General features: G+C 42.0%; 3 protein-coding genes across 4 annotated transcripts in view; 2 read left to right on the forward strand and 1 right to left on the reverse strand.

The window, feature by feature from the left end:
• Positions 1–764: 764 nt before the first annotated feature.
• cpa5 (carboxypeptidase A5) lies at positions 765–4,003 on the forward strand. The gene is made up of 11 exons (XM_008311188.3): positions 765–905; positions 1,485–1,560; positions 1,725–1,859; positions 1,942–2,046; positions 2,131–2,232; positions 2,493–2,594; positions 2,670–2,780; positions 2,924–3,011; positions 3,131–3,330; positions 3,416–3,500; positions 3,624–4,003. The coding sequence occupies exons 1-11, from the start codon at positions 841–843 to the stop codon at positions 3,809–3,811; spliced, it is 1,257 nt and encodes a 418-aa protein (XP_008309410.1). The 5' UTR covers positions 765–840; the 3' UTR covers positions 3,812–4,003.
• A 303-nt stretch (positions 4,004–4,306) lies between these two features.
• On the reverse strand, positions 4,307–8,314 carry cep41 (centrosomal protein 41). 2 transcript variants are annotated; one of them, XM_025056073.1, is made up of 11 exons: positions 8,128–8,314; positions 7,759–7,822; positions 7,593–7,631; positions 7,343–7,404; positions 6,927–6,996; positions 6,704–6,788; positions 5,971–6,113; positions 5,457–5,524; positions 5,222–5,336; positions 4,915–5,127; positions 4,307–4,808 (listed from the first exon to the last, which is right to left on the reverse strand). In XM_025056073.1, exons 1-11 carry the CDS (start codon positions 8,179–8,181, stop codon positions 4,684–4,686), a joined length of 1,038 nt encoding a protein of 345 aa, XP_024911841.1. In that variant the 5' UTR covers positions 8,182–8,314; the 3' UTR covers positions 4,307–4,683. The 2 variants fall into 2 exon arrangements, with proteins under 2 accessions (XP_024911841.1, XP_008309411.1); XM_008311189.3 differs by having other exon boundaries at positions 4,341–4,808; positions 6,704–6,809.
• Positions 8,315–8,451: 137 nt separating this feature from the next.
• poc1b (POC1 centriolar protein B) overlaps positions 8,452–18,692 on the forward strand; it is a 23,044-nt gene continuing 12,803 nt past the window's right edge. Inside the window, exons 1-10 of the mRNA XM_008311191.3 lie at positions 8,452–8,939; positions 9,609–9,693; positions 9,813–9,984; positions 10,123–10,302; positions 10,712–10,819; positions 11,056–11,171; positions 11,607–11,740; positions 11,851–11,919; positions 12,296–12,448; positions 12,540–12,614. Coding sequence (XP_008309413.1) covers positions 8,916–8,939; positions 9,609–9,693; positions 9,813–9,984; positions 10,123–10,302; positions 10,712–10,819; positions 11,056–11,171; positions 11,607–11,740; positions 11,851–11,919; positions 12,296–12,448; positions 12,540–12,614 — 1,116 coding nt within the window. The 5' untranslated portion in view covers positions 8,452–8,915. The remainder of the gene's footprint in view (positions 8,940–9,608; positions 9,694–9,812; positions 9,985–10,122; positions 10,303–10,711; positions 10,820–11,055; positions 11,172–11,606; positions 11,741–11,850; positions 11,920–12,295; positions 12,449–12,539; positions 12,615–18,692) is intronic.

Genomic DNA, 18,692 nt, shown 5'->3' on the forward strand with positions numbered 1-18,692 from the left:
GTTTGTTTAAATATGTAATTAATATCTGCACATAAAAATAGTTGGTTTGAGAAAATGTGTTTGAAAAAAGACCAGATGCTCAGTTTTATTAAGAAAACACTGTAGAACCAACAGAAAAGGCTGATACTGCCAACGCTTCAGCTTCACTTGTCGAGAGTAGAAGAAAGTAGACCGACAGACAGTCTGTACGTAGACTACAGTGATCCCTGTGGGATTACAGGGCGAACAGTTGTGGTCCACTTTCCTCAACTTTGGCTCCACTTACTGTTGTAAAAATTCAAAAACGTTTAAAAAGTAGATTGGGTTTGTAGTGCGCCATCTAGTGGCTTCACTAAAAAGCTGAGTAGTAATACAGGTTAAGGGACAAAATTGTGGTCATTTCTATGAACCCGATAAATAAACCAGACGGGCTGTTTCAGGCCCGCAGGCCCTGGTTTGCATAAGGCTGGATTAGAATTAGACAGAGAGAAAATGCCTTATTTTTTCTGCCTTTATCTGCAACCAAACACAGGACACATCATTCCAATCACTTTATTGATCCCCAGGAGAAGAAATTGCTGATAGTTCAAAAGTGTATGATGATAATGATTATATAATGTGTGTGTGAGTGTGAGTGTGTGTGTGTGAAACAGCTGATGGCTGACCAAAGAGACCAAACTCAGGCAGACCTTGAATGATTCACCTATTTGTGTCATTTCTCCAGATATGAGCTGAGAAATTCTCCAGCTGCTGTCACACTTTCATCACCTTACACAAGGCGGTGGTTTGGTCACATGACCTGCCACTCTGAGCCATAAAAGCCACTTTTTTGGATGGTCCAGTTTCACACTGCCGGTCACGATGAGGGTGCTGATCGCTTTTACCACTCTGCTTGTTGTGGTTCTCTGCAAGGAGACCTTTGAGGGGTAAGTGGACCCTGACGGGCCTCGCACTGAGGTTACTGCTGAACTTATCAGTTCTTCAGTACTTTAAAAAAAAAAGTTTTTTCATGCAAAACATATATACATAATATATTTCCTATCATAAAGGCATGAATCTCCAACCAACAGCATGATGATATAAAAATAGTTTTAGAAATGATAGACGATGACTGCACTGTCTGAATTTAAAGCTCTTTAATAACATGTTCCTAAACAACCCTGGATGATGGAAACCCTTTCATTTGCTGAGTTCTCTGACTTTGCTTTAAAACTTAAAAAAAACTCATGTAAATAGAAGAAATATCTGTAATGTGTACTCCTTCCTAAATCCTCATAGTACTTTATATTTGATATTATAATTTGGTCCTATGAAGATATCTGCAGTAGTTGGTGTCTCATGTCTCATGTCTTTGCCTGAAGCGTCAACTTTGTAGGACAGGAATTATTTTGACACCAGTTGGTCTGGAGAAATCTCCCATCTACCTGTGTTGGCCAACTTCTCTCTTCTCTCCTTGCCTTGAGTTGAGCAAACACTTGTAAACCACAGTGGTTTTCCTTCTGCAGACACCAAGTGCTGCGCATCGTCCCCAAAGATGAAGTCCAGCTGGCTCTCATCAAGGACCTGGAGGACATGTCTGAGGTGGAGCCACAATACAAACCTGAAGACAGTGTTGACCATAGATGAAGATATATATGACATTTGATTCTTTTTTTAATTCTAGAAATTAACAAACATATGTGGGAAAAAACACCAAACACACATTCAATTCTTTTTTTGTTTGTTTTTGTTTTTTCTTCCCTCAGTTGGATTTCTGGACGGATGTGACTGATGTGGCCTATCCTGTTGACATCAGAGTTCCCTTTGACAGTCTGATGGTCCTCAAGGCCCACCTGATGAGTCAGGACATCGACTACACCATCATGATTGACGACCTGCAGGTACAGAGGGGTAACTGGACCGGGGTCAACAACCAGTGGTGGGGGCTTCATCTCCAACAGCGTCTGTGTGTCTGTCGTGCAGGTGATGCTGGACGAGGAGCAGCAGGAAATGGAGTCCGCAGCTCGCCTCGGTCAGCCAAGAAGCACAGACACCTTTGACTTCTCCAGGTACCACAACCTCAACGAGGTTAGTGTGCTGAAAATCCTCCAATAAAAAACAAGCATCATTTCCTGTGTAAAAAAAAAATCACATTTTCATCTCTGGTCAAAGATCTCCAGCTTCCAGGACATGCTGGTGGCTGAGAATCCCAGCCTGGTCAGCAAGCTTGTGATTGGACAGAGCTACCAGGGACGTCCACTGAATGTGCTGAAGGTAAATCAGCAGAGTGGACACAACCTGCGTGAAGTACAGTACACTGACTGGAACACATCTGGAATATTTACACTTGTTTTTATCTGAATCATATTTTGATGTTTAAACTTTTTTTTTTGAGAAGAAAAACGTTTGAACATTTATTTCCAAGCAAAACCAGGCAGTCAGTGATACACTGCCCTCTTGTGGGGTGGTGAGGTAATACTGTAATATTGTGACAGAAACTGATTGATTTATTTTATTCACACCCTCCATGTTAGTTCAGCACTGGTGGAACCAATCGCCCTGCCATCTGGATCGACACCGGAATCCACTCCAGAGAATGGGTCACTCAGGCCAGCGGCACCTGGTTCGCCAAGAAGGTGATTTGAGAAACATTAGAACTTTTTCTTTGGCTAAGAAAAGAAATGAGAGAATTTTCACTTTTCTGTCCCCAGATTGTGACAGATTTTGGAAAAGACCCTGCTCTCACCACCATCCTCAACAAAATGGACATCTTCCTGGAGATTGTGACCAACCCTGATGGTTTCTACTACACCCACTCCAACGTAAGACACTCAGAAAAGTTATCCTTGTTTCTCAAAACATTTGAATAAAACATCATTTCAATCGTTAGACAGACCCCAGAGTTCTGTGATGGATTTTTAGTCTGTTCCTCAGTCCCTTTGGTAAATGTTCCTTTACTCTCCAGAACCGTATGTGGCGTAAGACCAGGAAGCCCAGTGGCTCTGGGTGTTACGGTGTGGACCCCAACAGGAACTGGGATGCTGGTTTTGGAGGTAATGACATCAACACTGCTGTCACCAACACATCACTGTGTTCACCAGTTCCAGGATCAACATAGAAACATGTTTTATTTTGGAACAAATTTTCAAAGAGTAAATTTTGCTCTTTGTAGGACCTGGTGCTAGTAGCAACCCTTGCTCCGAGACCTACCGTGGACCCAGGGCTCACTCTGAATCTGAGGTCAAGTCCATTGTGGACTTTGTGAGGAGCCATGGAAACATCAAGGCCTTCATCTCCATCCACGCCTACTCCCAGATGCTCATGTATCCTTACGGCTACACCAGGACTGCAGTCAAAGACCAGGCCGAGCTGGTGAAACACCTCGTCTCTATTCACACGTTTTTTCAAAGTTTTTTTTTTGTCCAACGACGGAAGAGGCACTTCACTTTCTCTACAGCACGCTTTGGCTCAGAGGGCCATCTCTGACCTGTCTACACTGTACGGAACTAGGTACAGATACGGCAGCATCATCAACACCATCTGTAAGTGTCAACAACCAGATAAAACATACTATTGAGTAGGATAAGAGGAGGAGGAGGAGGAGGAAGAGGAGGTGACTGCAGGAGTCAACATCAGTCAAGTCACAACATTTGCTTCAATTGCAGACCAAGCCAGCGGGGGCACCATCGACTGGACCTACAACCAGGGCATCAAGTACTCCTACACCTTTGAGCTGAGGGACACTGGAAGGTATGGCTTCATCCTGCCGTCCAATCAGATCATCCCCACCGCCAAGGAGACCTGGCTGGCCCTGATGACCATCATGAATCACACCCTGAATAACCCATACTAAAATCACGTGTGTTAAGGTGTGAAAGCCTGCAGGGGCAGTGGTGAGCAGACGATAGCCTTTAAGGTTAATATCGCAGCATCATCAGCGTACTGGAGGACTTTAGGGCATCATGACACGTACAAGTGGAAAAAAAACGAGCATGTCTGAAAAAAGTGTTTGCGATAACATGATATTAAAGATGTTGAACACACATTTGTTCTGTTTGCCTCATTTTTACCTCTTTACTGCTAGCTAAGTTACTATAGCAAGTTTTCTTTTTTTAACCTTCATAGTTACTTTAGCAAGTTTTCTTTTTTTAACCTTCATAATCAAAAATTGTTTTTCATTAGTTTATTCTTTAGGGTATTATATAATTTTTTTTTTAAATCCTAAAGAATAATTCAAAAATAAATGAACTACCATTTGTCACTTGTATTTTGAAACATCTGTTTGGGAGTTTAAGGAACAGTTTACCACTGTGGCAAATATTCAGAAATATACACCTCAATTCACTACCAACAATCACAGTACAAGTACTATTGATGTTTTTCTGATAGTCTAATTATCTCAGGGCTAACATCTGGGGCTAACGTTCATTAGATTTAACTCAGGGGTCAGGATAGAAAGTCAAACACAGGAAGAAGGAAACATCAGGTCACCTCTAAATCAAACAGTGAACGGCATTGGCTCTATTTATTTTTATATTAATCATTTCACAGCTTCTAGACAACATACACACACTTTATTCACACAGACAAACGTATTTACAAAGGCACCAACCAGATGGTTGAAGTCAGTTCTTCATTCTTCAAATCACAGACTGCTGTAGTTCGTACGGTCATTCCTGTTAGGTAGACTTGAGGTTTGTTCGTCAGTAACTCTGAGGCCGAGGGTTATTTCCAGGGTGTGCTGCTCTGAACTCTGGACTCCCTGTCCACTGTGGATGAGCTCTGTCGACTCCCAGCGCTGGAGACTCTGGACCTGGAGCTGGTGGTTGACATCCGACTGGATAAACGACCTGCAGCAAAGGTGGGGACGGCAATTAGAGCCATTTTTTAACAACAAAAATACTCCTCTCTTTAGTCTCCTAAAGTCGCTTGCTTTTCTTCAGAGTGGTTACTCACTGGGGACCAGACTGTCCTCCAGCTGCTCCTGGATTCTGGACAGCTCGTCCGATGTGAACCTCCACCTCTTCACCGCTGCTGGTGTCTGCTGCAGCTGGTGCTGCTGTATGGAGCTCTTCTTGGACTTTGATGATGGAGGTACGGCCAGACATGAGGTGGGGATAGAACCTGTCACCATACCATCTGGAAACTTCTTACAGAGCACTTTGAGACCTGGAAACAAACTGGCCTTTTTAGATATGAATGCTGTAACAGCTTCTTAAAGTGTTAAAAATGACCACTCATTTGTGGCTAAAGAAAATCTTACCTCCAGAGAGAATAAATAAATTCTCAAAACCTCGCTGGCACATGCTCGTAGCCGTCTGGGCGGCTATTCTCTCATCCTCATCGTACAAAATGATGATTTTTCCTGCTGCATTTCTCTAAACAGACGCTGGGTCAAGGTCGTGTTCAAGAAATGTCTGACGATGAACATTTGACGAAGGTTCAAATCTAAAAGTTGCACCAAGGAGTATAAGATGTATTTTCTTGTTAGAGGATACATATTCCCGCACTTCTTTGGTGTAGGCGTCCATTGTTCGAGACAGCAGGCTGCTGGGAAAACTGTGGGCTGGAGGAAAGATGGAGGAAAAACAAGACTTTGAAATGTTCAAAAGTTTTAGAAATTGGATCAATCAAGACACAATAAATCATTTTGTTTGGGCAACAAAGGGTAGTAGTTAGGACAGGGTTACAGCTTCTCCCTAACCCTGACTGTCAGTACGTCACTGGACCACAGACAGAGCCAAACAACCATTCACACTCATTTATTACCTATTGATCAACTTGATTGATCACAATTGACTTACAATTTATCATGATTAATTCACAGCAAGTGTCATAGAGTTGGTAGGTCTCAGTCATTACGGTTCTTCTTGATGGTGGTTGCTTTAAGGACTTCAGTTCAGAGTCTACAGTCCCTCGTGATGAGTGAGTGTGGACGATGGAATCATTGGAAATACAGTGTGTGTCATTCTTTGAACAACCCTAGTTAATACTAGTTTATTTACTACCCACCACTGATGATGTGGCAGCTGTCATAAAGGTCACGGTCCCGTACGTCCAGCAGCAGGTAGGGACAGTCTGCGTAAGGACCATCGGGAACCACAGGTCCAGGCACCTTATTTTCACGACTCAACTCTCCCATACCACTGATAACACTGAGACACAGATACACGACACATTCAATGAAAGACACCTCATGTCCTGGTAAAATCATATTTATTTCTATCCAGTCTAGTGAAAACAAAGCACAGCCTCCAATTCACCCTAACATCTGTGACCGTTAACGATATCTCAGTTTCTAAGAACAGTTTCATCAGACATGTATTTCTGCAGTACATGAAAAAGTGAGTGAGGAAGTTGACCAAACCACACCGCAACAACCTCCTGTCCTCTCCCCATCTGCCCTCAGCCACATGTTCTATTATTACAGTCACCCCAACAGATTGGGTTACGCTCCCTGGGGTTCCTGTTTAGGCAGTATGTAGGCTGCAGGTGAGAGAGTGAGGTGAGGCCAAAAAATAGGTTTGTAGACAGAAGATATACAGAGCTGTGAGACCGTCAGTGGAGGACGCCCTTAACTAACCCTTAACTACCATTTAGGTAAAGTCAACCAACATTTATGTCTGTTTTAACTACAAAAAATACAGTATTTATGAAATCCAGTACAACAGTATTTTCTTATTATGGTGCAAAAATAAATAAAGAAAAACTACATGTTTGTAGTTTAACTAAAAACAAAAAGTACCTTAGCAGTGTTGATCTGGCGGTGTGACATACGTCACTGTTGTCGTGGTCATACTGCCGATGGGACTGACAGTCCAGATCTGTATCTGACACAGTAGACAGACGGTCTGTAGACAGAAAGAAACTGATTCTTTGAATAAAAAAAGAAGTCGGCCCCAGACCGCCGAGTCATGAAGAATGGATATTCATGGAAAGTGAACGCCTCATTTAACCATATGCCTCACCTTCGGTATCATGTGAGCCGTTGTCGTTCTCAATTTCATTCAGTTCGGACACAGCCGCTACCTGGAGGATCTGATGAGGCAATGAGGGATAAACATAAAATTCATGTTGCTGACTCCTTCAAAAGGTTTGAAAGAGACTTTTCTGAAATACACCCTACAGTTTGAACAGGTTCACTGGAGCTGGCTCACTGTGCACAGCTGTTCACACATGTAGTTCATTCATTATTTAGTAGTGTTAACAGAGACGTGTTTCTCTCCACGTTCATTCAGACAACACAGAATCAACAGATAGGAGCTCACTTCTACGAAAGACATCCTTACTTTTTTACTTAACACTTACAATATATTTATTTTAAATCCTAGGGGAGATTTTGACTATGAAAACATAACAGGAGTATGAAAAAGCAGACGCTAACCATTTGTGCAAATGTCGTCACCCCCAGCCGCTTGAATATTTCATCTTTGTGATACCTGTAGTCTGAGAATGAAGAAGAAACAAAACTAAAACTGTCGCTGGTACAATTGATCAAAACATATCAATTCTGTTTTATATATTGGCCTACACCGGTCATTCAACAACACTATAATGGGCAGTACTTAAATTGTTTCTTTCAAATAAAATATTTATAAATATACTATAGACACAATAATCCTGAACAGACTCACTTGTTTGTATGTCCTCCATATAGTTTGTAAGGCTGCATCCTGCCAAACACAACACAGAGGCAAATGTTTATAGCTTATAGTTATAGTTTATATTTCTTTTATTTTCTTAAATCATGTTTTATTCCGTAGTTGTAAATATGTGCATGAGAATCAAAAGACAAAATACCTGTGTCTAACTTGGTCTTCACATGCTGATACTTTGGGTTTTTGGGGATTCTTTTTTCCATATACTGAAAGGAAGAGAAGAATATCAGCTTTTGACATCATCTGTCATGGTAAGTTCTGCCAAGGTATCGTTGGAAAATAAATCTCGGGTTGTACTTTTTTACTATATTAACTAGTTACGCTAATATGTAGTGAGAAAGACATGCGTTGTGAACGAAATAAATAGTGGCATATTCTGGTTTGCCAGGAACTGCTGCCGACTTTTTCATACAGTTCTGCATTGAAAGCTAACTACGGTGAACTAGCAACTGAATTGAAAGAGATACCACTTAAGGCTGCCGTAAATAAACGGAAAATGATCATCGTTTACCTTTACACTGCCGATGCTGCGGTTGTACGACATCTTTTTAAACGGAATCAACATACATGAACATGGATGAGACCAAACAGACAAATTCAACAAGGTCGCTGTTGATTGGTCCCTTTGCTTCAATGGACAAATCAGAGCAGCTGATACTCCGTAGCCACCCAAGCAGTTCCGTCTGACGATGTGCCTTTCTAGTTGCTAGGCAGCAGAGGACGATCCGCCTTCTTTAACGGTGTGCTACATTCAATTCCTAAGAAAAAAATAGAATTAATAAAATTAACCGTATGAATCCGTGGACTGCGTGTGTTATTAGCGTGTAATGATTGAACTAATAGAATGTTTTAGTACATTATAGCCAACAGCAGTACTATTCTTATACTATGTACAAAATCCTCGTTTTACGAGGATAGTCCTCAAAATCAACATCAGATTGTCAGATTGTCATTGTGATTTACAATTTTTCTCGTGTTACTTTAATGCATCAGGAAACGATACGCTCTGTTCTCAGTGACGAGAAAATGATTTATTATTCGTGTGTGTAGCGGGCATTTAAGATGCTAATATATACAGTACAACTCAGTTTATGACCAAGTTCAGACCATTTTCTAAATACAGTCTGTTTTCCAACTTGGTTACTTTCTGAGTGTCTCGCGTACCGCCCCGTCCTCAGTGCTCTGTGCTCGACTGCTCATGTCTGAGGCAGTTGTTGCTGGCGCTCTGTTTGACAATAATGGAAGACTCGGCACAAGTTTCTCCCAGAACCACAACGTTACTGCTGTGAAGACAAGCAAATGAGAACAATGGCGTCAGTCATGGTGAGTTTAAACGTTTATATTCCCCTCAAAGGTGAAGTTTGTATCAGTTGGGAGAAAAAGCGTGTATAGAAAACGAAGAGACAGCGACCAACGGTCAGTCAATCAACGAGTTTGCTAACTCAGCTGTGAGTGTGATAAGAGGATTGTCTGAATGGGGGCTGTCACTTACACCCCACCTTCTTTAACTGTAAGTGGATGCTAACTGTGTTGAACTCTCGCAATTACATTTTATTTACCAATTTCACAACACAATTAAAGCTCTTTGATAAATACGCGACGTGTGATTTCGTGTGACGATGTATTTTTATTGGAAAGTCTTTATTATGACCTTAACTCCTTTTCTCTTTAGTCATCCCATCGGCTAACCACGTCTGCTAAACGCACCTGTTTGAATGATTGAAATATTTAAATTAATTCAATAGAATGATGTTGTATTATTTAGCCACGTGGTTTATAAATTGTGAGAGATTGTAAAAAATATTAAAAATGTCACTAACTCCAGATTTGTCCGCTGTGAAACAAACATAATAATACAATTTCCCATCGTTGACCATTAATAATCAAGTTTCTCAGAACATCCTCCTGCCTGAAAGAGATACATCTTTTGCTGAATTTTCTTTTGTTTTTTATTTCCATACCTTTATTATCCAACCTTATTGTCATTTGTAGGAAGATCCTGTACTGGAGAGACACTTTAAAGGCCACAGAGATGCTGTCACATGTACAGACTTCAGTCCCAACCACAAACAACTTGGTAAATACATATGTAAACTATATTGTACATTTGTATTTTGCTTTGGCATATTGCTACCAGATAAGGTGTATTTGATTAGTTATAATTTTCTTTTATTCAACCGTTTTCTGTTCCTTCAGCTTCTGGGTCAGTAGATAAAACCCTTATGATTTGGAATCTGGCTCCTAAGGCCAGAGCTTTCCGTTTTATTGGTCACCACGATGGCATCACTGGAGTTCAGTTCTCTCCCTCTGGTAACCTGGTGGCAACCTCATCCAAAGACAGAACAGTGCGTCTGTGGACACCAACCATGTAGGATTACACCTGAAATTATGGCCATTTTGTTTATTGCTGTGAAAATATTTTTAAAATTGAGTGGCAAGTGAAGCTCTAATATCTGTAATAAAGCACCTCCTAAATTTATCTCTCTTTTTTTAAAATACGTTTTAGGAAAGGAAAGTCGTCCATTTTCAAAGCTCACACCGCAGCTGTTCGCAGCGTCGCTTTCTCCCATGATGGTCATCGACTGGTGACAGCATCTGATGACAAGTCTGTCAAAGTGTGGAGCGTTTACCGTCAGTGCTTCGTCTACTCACTGAATCAGCACACAAACTGGGTTCGCTGTGCCAGGTACGGTGCAACATGACACGTTTCAGCGTCTTATTTTTATCTATAAGGTTTTAATCATCTGAGGGATTCAAACATTTGATGTCTTGTCATTAGAACTGTCCAAAATACTTTTAAGAATGTGATCCTGTCAAAGTTTCGGCCATTTCGTGTGCCACAGACCCTAGATTGACAAGGAAAACTCAGAGATAGCCAGTTAGCCTAGCATTTAACATTAAACGGTGTCAAAGAAGAAAAGAAAACTTTACTTTCATAAATACTGCTTTGTCTTGTGGTTGTACCTCCTGTGATGTGATGTGATAACCACTTGGGGCGCTCAAAGCTCTTCTCTTGTGACTGCATCTTTAAGACAGATCTGAATATCAGTTCTATTTGTTTGAAGTTACAGATTTTTTTTTTAAACCTGCTGCAGGTTTTCTCCAGATGGGAGGTTGGTGGCTTCCTGCAGTGACGACCATTCTGTCCGACTGTGGGACACATCCAACAAACACTGTGTGAACTGCTTCTCTGGTTATGGAGGGTGAGTTTAATTTTGAGTCTTCACCTCAAAATGTCTTTTTATGAAAATGTAAAAAACAAAACATGTCAATAAGAGGTCGTTCACCTTGAGCTTTAGTTCTTCACCTGAGATAGAAATTTCAAAAAAAAAAAAAAATTAGAACAGGTTCCCAGGAATCCACCGAACACATTCCTTAGAATCAGATCTATGTTGACTGTGGTTGTTGCATGAAGTCCAGTCCAATGTATGGCTTTTAGACCAGCAACGTGGGTTGAGTTCAACTCCAGCGGCACCTGCATTGCGTCTTCAGGAACGGACAGTACGCTGAAAATCTGGGACCTACGGACCAACAAGCTTATTCAGCATTATCAAGGTTTGTTCAGATCTTTGCATTAATAGAACTGTGAAATGAAGAATCGTGATTGTAGAGATGTGCGTGAAAGTGCATCTTCAAATCGGTCCCATTAGTGTGTATTTACACGACTGCTAGATTTACTGAATAAGTGACCTGAACTGAATAAGGGTACGTGACGAAGTTTTTACCAGGTCGACTGGTTTTGTGCAAAAAATGCAGTTAACCTGTTGTTGATTTAGAAACTTTGAGGTCACCAAATAAGCTAAAGAGTTGTTACAGTTGAGATCATTGGTACAGGTCCCCAAAAATAATCAGAGTTGTTACAGTTGAGATCATTGGTAAAGATTCTACATTTGGAAGTTGTTACATCAAGTCTTACATTTGGTCATAACCAAAGACCGGAGCTTCTCATCATCATCATCATCATCATCTTCTTCTTCTTCTTTAATTCAGTCCACAGTGCAGCGATCAATGGTTTCTCCTTCCACCCCTCCAACAAATACCTGATCAGTGCTTCCAGTGACAACACCGTGAAGATCCTGGACCTGCTGGAGGGACGACTTATCTACACTCTGCATGGACACAAGGTTGGCTTCCACACACAGAGACATTAGCACAGACTGTCGGCCGACTGAGCAGCAGGAGTTCAGCGTCTCTACAGCCACGTGTCAGCCGTGTCCTGTTCTGTGTTTGTCAGGGTGCTGTGACGACGGTGGCCTTCTCTAGGACCGGAGAATTCTTTTCCTCAGGGGGAGTTGATGCTCAGGTAATTTGTTAGATTTAATAACAAGCAAAATACCCTGCACTGTGTGATTCCACCATCTGTCCACTTATCGCTGCTGTAACACACAGTAGAAACACATGTTATTAACTCACACTGTTTCACTGACGCAGCTTGAGTTTAAAATACCGTGTCAACTCCCAGTCCTACTCAGATGGACTGTGTGAATCAACTGGTGCCTCGCAGAAAATTGCATTATACTTATAATTTTCCTGACATGGGTTTGTTGGCTAGTCATTAGTCTTAATCATTTTTTGACAAATTAAAAATGTTTATCTTGATTGATCATAAATCATGATAAAAAAAAAGTCATGGTGAAAAATTGTTCTAATTTTCCTGACATGGGTTTGTTGGCTGTTAGGTTCTGATGTGGAGAACGAACTTTGACACCAAAAACTACCATGAACTCCTGCAGCGACAGAGTCGATGGTCCACCTCTGGTTCGTCACCTTACCTGACGGACATCCACCCAAAAATACGCCCCCGTCCTCATCAGCGGCCATCAGCCACTCAGGTCAGTTAAGGTTTAATCCATGTCACAGTGTTTGTTTATGATGCACAGGTGAAACAAAGACATCAGCTGTAACGATTCTTCGTCTCCACAGATCAGTGCAGTGACAGACACTCGGTCAGTTGACCCCACTGTGGTAGAGATGGGCCAACCTGTCCACAGGGCCACGGTGAGTTGTTGTTCTTGCAGTTCAAGTCACAAAGTTAAGAGGCAGAATTACTTTACACCGTTGATGAAAAATTCAAACTCAAAATTAGCTTTAATATCTGAATTACAATGTAACCTTTGCAAAGACAACTAATATAAGACAAATAATATTCAATTTCATCTTCATTAGAAAAAAAGATATGTTTAGATCACAAGTATGTTCAGAAATATAAAATAAATACTAAAGTTAAAAAGCAAAAAAAATGAAAAGCCTACACAAATGTTATAGAGGTTTAGAGGTTAAAAACTCTCAGAGACAGTGGATAACAGCAGGTGGCAGTGTAGACCAGTCGTTAGTCGTGGTAAAGCCTGCATTAAAGAGAGTCTAGATCCTATTGACATTGAAAACTACCCACAAATCCCTGGTGTCACTGCAGCTCAGTCACTAAAACTGTTTCTTCAGTCACAAATAAAATGATTAAGGTTTTAAGTCACTCTTCGTCCACTGGTGCCGACCTGTGGACCAGTGGACCAGTGGACCAGTGGACATGTGGTTCAGATGGTTATTGCCAGTCTGGTGTCTCTGAACCTTGTTCTTACTGCGGGTCTGTGATTGTTTCTCGGGGTCTCAGTGTGGGGTCTCAGTCCGATGACTGCACTTGAACTGCAGTTGCACATTCGTGTTATGTTGCAGTTTGAATTCCTGGATGTGAATTAGTGATATCTGATGACTCCACAAATGCTGATCAGGGATTAGCTGTGGAAACATGAGGTTGATGTGGATGTGGTTCAGATCTACAGCGTTACAGTTTATTAGGAGAACCACAGTTCTCTTGTTACTCATTTGAAGGCCATATTAATGTTTAATGATGACATCGTCGAAGTCTGGAGATTCATCATATGAGGCTGTGTCATGTGTTGGGATATATTCATAAATATTTTTACTGTGTACTCTTGATGAAGACAGAGACGAGTAGAGAACTTTTACATAACTATTTTTTTTACCATTAAAGTTTTTTGTTTTTTTTAAAGGTAAGATTTTCAACTTTTCGTTTGGTTTCGTTGTAGTTGCCTGCAGTACACGGGTACGACCAGCTGAGTGTCTTGACCAGGGAAACATGGGCATACAACAGGTTCCATACTGTAATGGAAAATAATAATAAGGTCATGGGCTCAGTACGAGTATTTTCACTATATATATGCAGTACCTGTTTTACCCTGTAGGTGACACAGTTCTGTGAACGTATCAGGTCTGGATCAACAAAAATGATGCAATAACTGGCCATGAAAATGGAAACCCTTATTAACCATCCTCATACTTTTTCTGTTTTACTGCAGTAACAGAGTCATTCCGGCTGCCCCCTATAGGTGGTACTGATGTATCCATTCTTTCTCATTTAATTTCTCTGAGTTAGGATTCCGTCCCACACCTTCCTATTGTTTTTTCTTCTTCCACACCTGGAAGCGTCTGGTCCCCTGTGGAGAGATGAGCGTCTGACAGTATGAAAACCTCAGTTCTAGATAATTATTCAAGTGCTGCAGTGGTAGTGGATTATCAAGGTTTTTATTTTAAACAACATCGTGAGTCACAGCCGTGCTGCTCAGTTCAATCACGACAGAGAATCTGACACAGATTTATGTCCAAGTTAGTCTCTGTCTCTTCACGGTCTCAGTGTCCTCTGGTTTAACTGTACCGTTGATGGAGAGCTGTGGGAAAGTGTTTTGTTGAGATTGAGCCGTGGTCCAGGAAACGTGCAGATAAAACCTTTGTGTATTTAACTGTAAGCTCCATTTGGAGCCGTGTTAGTGTTTCTGTAGCGTGGCACTTTTCCCTTCCTGTCTCCTTCCTGGCCGTTGGCTGCTGCGTGGGTGGAGAGACATGAATGGACCAAGCCGAGTGGAAGTCATTCAGAGCGAGGACGGCCAAGTTAGATAAGTGGTTCTGGTTCAGGAGTCCATTAAACATGGCACCACAGAACAGCCATTCATGACCTAAATGGGTCGACTGTGAACAACTGTGGCGTGAATTTGAATCATGACTGAAAATTAACTCTGAGGAATTTAAACAATCACTCGAAGCTTGTTATTCTCACTCTGTGTGTGTGTGTGTGTGTGTGTGTGGATTTCCTGCTGCAGCTAAAAAATATGCAGATTAATGTTTGTTAATTCAGCCTCTTTCACTGCAATCCAAAATAATCTGTGACCATTTCCATTTTTAATTAAAGCAGTTTCTAATTTTTTTTTTATAAAACACCTTTTAGTTTTTTAAACTCGTCCTTCACTTGAACAGAATAAACCATTTAAAACCGTCTCCACTACCACTCTTTAATTGAAGCAGTTTCTAATTTTTTTTATAAATAAACAGTTTTTTAAACTCGTCCTTCACTTGAACAGAATAAACCATTTAAAACCGTCTCCACTACCACTCTGGCCCTGTTTCATTAATGTGAGCTCCGACTGCCTCCAGCGCCACCTAGAGCATAAAAAAGGACTTGATCAGTGATATGTTGTTGTTATTTGCGATGTTGGGTTTTTAGCATCAAAACGAAAATCTTTGATGACGGCAAAGTAACTGACAAAGATTATCAACAGACAGAGTGATGGTGTCAGACGACTGTAGTTTGAAGTAGTCACTGAGACACTGAGTCACTGAGACACTGAGACACTGAGACACTGAGAGACTGAGACACTGAGACACTGAGACACGTGCCTGTGTTCTGGGCTAAGAACCATTCATCCATCCTGTCAGAAAAAAAGCAGTGTTCTCTCAGAATATTCTGCTGTCTCTCTCTCTTTCTCTCCCTCTCTCTCTCTCATCCTCTCAAGTCCTCCCCCCCCCCCAAACTCAGCGTTTAATTGCCCAAGCGTGCCTGAATGTAAAGGCACGTAAGAGATGGGGGAGTAGAAGGGTAGAGATCAGAGGGATGGGGGAGATAGGAAGGAATCCACGTGCCAGTTCTCGGCCCCCCGGGGCCCCCCCACCGCAGCTCTAATAATAGACTGGCTGGTGTTCTGCCTTTCTGTTTAACTGGCTGTTAACACATCACTTTTATCCCTGCCACAAATAGAACGGCGGATGTAGCTCTCACACTCGCTGCTACTTGATAAGTTTGAAAATGAAAAACAGCACAAACTTGAGGTTAGAACGCGGTGCCGTGTGAGTGTGTTTTTAAATACTTCCTGTGTCTGAGCGTACGTTAGAGCAGAGCTGAGCCAGGCACTCGTTTCACCTCTGAAACGACACAAACAGAAGGGTGTTTGCGTAACGGCAGGTCACATGAGCCGAAGCCAACGCCTCCCAGACGGTCACGTTGTGCAGACGGTGTTGAAGTGAAGTTTCCCTAGGCTTCCAGACAGGAGGCAGGTGCAAAGTTCTGTGATTGGATAACATGTAAAATGACAGAAGAATAAGGAAAATAACAATGTCAAAAAAACCAAACCCAGAGAATCACTAAGTGCAGTGACATGGTGTGTTTGTCTTTCCTTTATCTTTTTCATTCACTTCTTTTGTGTAATTTTTTGGGATGACTCGATCTGATGTTTGTCAATATTGGTCTGATATTGGAAAAAAAATTCAACATAGCACAACGAAAAAAAAAACGCTGTAGCTCCTCTGATCTGATACCTAAGCTCAAATGTTCAGCTTGATTTGGGGCGACATGTCGTAAACAGAGACACTGAGACCACAGCATTTTGGAGGAAAAAAGATGGTATTTATACCATTTTATATACGATCTGCAGTTATGAAGTGACTCTGAGTTCCATTTAGTTGTAGTTGAAACTTTAATCTTGGATCTTAAACACCTGTATTCTCATTTTAGAAGTCGTTGATATCAAGTACCGTTGCCAAAACCTTTTCAGGTTGGGTTTCAATAAATATCCAATGACCTGGACGCCAGTGTTGTATGTAGAGGTAGCATCTCTGTGGGTGATAGGGTGATGTGCAGCATGTGTGTGTGTGTGAGTTCAACCACAGTGAGGACAAGCAGGAAAATGACGACTGCCAGTTTTAAGTTCTTTTCAATGGAAAAGTATTTAAATCTTTCTGTATTAAACAAAACCCCTTCAAACTGACGCTGTCATCAGAAAATATATCAATGAAAAGAGAAAATAAAAACCAGCCTAATTCAGCTGCTCGTGCGTTGACATCAGTGAGTTTCCAGTTAGGAGAAAAGAAAGTTTACAGTAAGTAACTCTGGCCTAATTAGAGTAGAGAAGAAGTCGGGCGGAGTCCTGACGATGCAGTGGAACCACGCACTGGTTTATTTTGGAGACTCATTACCTGAGGACGTTTATATTTTTACAACCTATTAAAAAGTCAAACCCACTCTGCTCCTGTACGGTCCTCATGGCACAGACCAAAACTGCTGTCACACAAGTTTGATAAACCTCCCACCTTTGCTTTTTCTTTTTTTTTTTCCGTCTCCTGAGAAGAAGTCGTGACGTTATGACGTCCATAAACATTATTAAATCATGTCACCAGGAAAAACAGACTAACCTGCAGAAAGTGGAACATCACCCACACAGAGGCATCAGACACAACCGTGGTGTACAGTAAGGCACGTTATGTAAGGCCCACAGTTAATGCACACGCTGCTGTAGTTGTTGATGATAAAAAAAAATAAATATTTTTTTTTAGACACAAATCAGGACAAACCTCAAGAATCTGTGTCTGTTTGAATCTTCAGGGAAGGTTTGTGACATCCAGGTTCATAAGTCTTCAGTCGGCAGGAGGATGAGTCACTGAGCCACATGCGTGTTGGTGTAGCGTGTACATGTGTTAGCATGAATTCTCCAGGCGTGTGTTTTCTTGTGTGTAGTGATGTTTGGGCATCAGAGTGTGAAGGTGGAGGTTATTCCTGGGCGGAGGTGGGAAGCCCTGCTGCTCATCCTGTCACGTCTTATTACCTGACGTCCATCACTGCAGAGAGTTTCCCCTCTGCGTCTCTCTCCCCTCCTCTTGTCTTCCCTGCTGGTCATCTCCTCCTCCTCCTCCTCCTCCTCCTCTTCCTCCTCCCATCACTCCTCAGAGTGCTTTCCTTTCCGCCCTGCGCATGAGTTTCCCCTCCACCAACCTAATGGGTCCAAGCGTTGGTGGGAAAGCCTGACTGTAAATTGAAGAGTGGTTTGGGATGGAGATGCAAATAACCTGAGTTGGATAGATGTGGGCGGTGAGACGGGGAAGTTCCTGAACTCAGTTTCTGCTGCTGTGAGCAACCTCCCTCAAAGCTTAACTTTAAAAAAGGTCGTCTCCTCTTATCACCTCTGTGTTATCAGCAGGACGGAGAGACAGACCTAACAACACTGCTGCTCCTCCAGAGCTGCAGATAAAAAAGAAAACTGTGACTGGTTGTCTGTTTTCTGTCTGACTGTGAAGCACATCAGAAAAAAGCAGGTGTGAAATGAGGCCCAGGAGAACGGAGTCACGGAGTCGCACTCTGTCTGTGTGAGGACGGAGAGGTCGACACTGGTTCATCATAACAATGAAGGTTGTTGTTGTTGTTGTTATTTACGTCAGTCGTGATGTGACGATCACTCCTACAGAGGACAGTTTGTTCCACCTCACTGAGTGAGAGGGTAAGATTTCAGAGTTAGAGTTAGGATCAGACCAAAGTTATGGGAGGATGGACGGAGGTTTGTGGGTAAGGTTCAGAGTGAGGGGCTGTGTGTGTGTGTGTGTGTGTGTGTGTGTGTGTGAGGTCATCAGATCCCAGCGGCTGAGGTTTGGTTACCTGTAGCGTCTCTCGTGTGTCGCTGTGGACGTGAGCTGTGACGCCAGTTTGACCGGACATGGTGTCCTCTACCAACAAGCTGTGTGGTTTTGTGTGTGTGTGTGTGTGTGTGTGTGAACATGCGCTCCTGTCTTTCTATTGGCTGTTGCATTCTCTTTGACTGTTCTGATAACGATGTTAACGTGACTAATATGTTTATTACTGTACATTTAATGTGTCTGTGTAACTGTGAACACTGTGTAACACTTCTCTACTGTGTAACGGTCTACCGTCACACTGACGCCCCCCTCCGCCTCCCCCCCTCCAGCTTCCTGTGCAGGGGAAGTACAGGATATTGAATGGCCTGGAGGTTTAAATACCAGAGCGTG

This window comes from Cynoglossus semilaevis, chromosome 6 (assembly GCF_000523025.1).
Source record: "Cynoglossus semilaevis isolate Cse_v1.0 chromosome 6, Cse_v1.0, whole genome shotgun sequence".
Taxonomy (NCBI): Eukaryota; Metazoa; Chordata; class Actinopteri; order Pleuronectiformes; family Cynoglossidae; genus Cynoglossus; species Cynoglossus semilaevis.

Excerpts from the sequence above, each read along its gene's own strand:
- cep41 (XM_008311189.3), bottom strand. The coding sequence starts at position 8,181 with ATGTTGATTCCGTTTAAAAAGATGTCGTACAACCGCAGCATCGGCAGT. Across the intron at positions 6,997-7,342 it reads TGACGACATTTGCACAAATG|ATCCTCCAGGTAGCGGCTGT; the intron begins GTTAGCGTCTGC and ends TTGCCTCATCAG. Across the intron at positions 5,128-5,221 it reads TTTATTTATTCTCTCTGGAG|GTCTCAAAGTGCTCTGTAAG; the intron begins GTAAGATTTTCT and ends GTTTGTTTCCAG.
- cpa5 (XM_008311188.3), top strand. The coding sequence starts at position 841 with ATGAGGGTGCTGATCGCTTTTACCACTCTGCTTGTTGTGGTTCTCTGC. Across the intron at positions 2,233-2,492 it reads GTCCACTGAATGTGCTGAAG|TTCAGCACTGGTGGAACCAA; the intron begins GTAAATCAGCAG and ends CCTCCATGTTAG. Across the intron at positions 3,331-3,415 it reads TCAAAGACCAGGCCGAGCTG|CACGCTTTGGCTCAGAGGGC; the intron begins GTGAAACACCTC and ends CTTTCTCTACAG.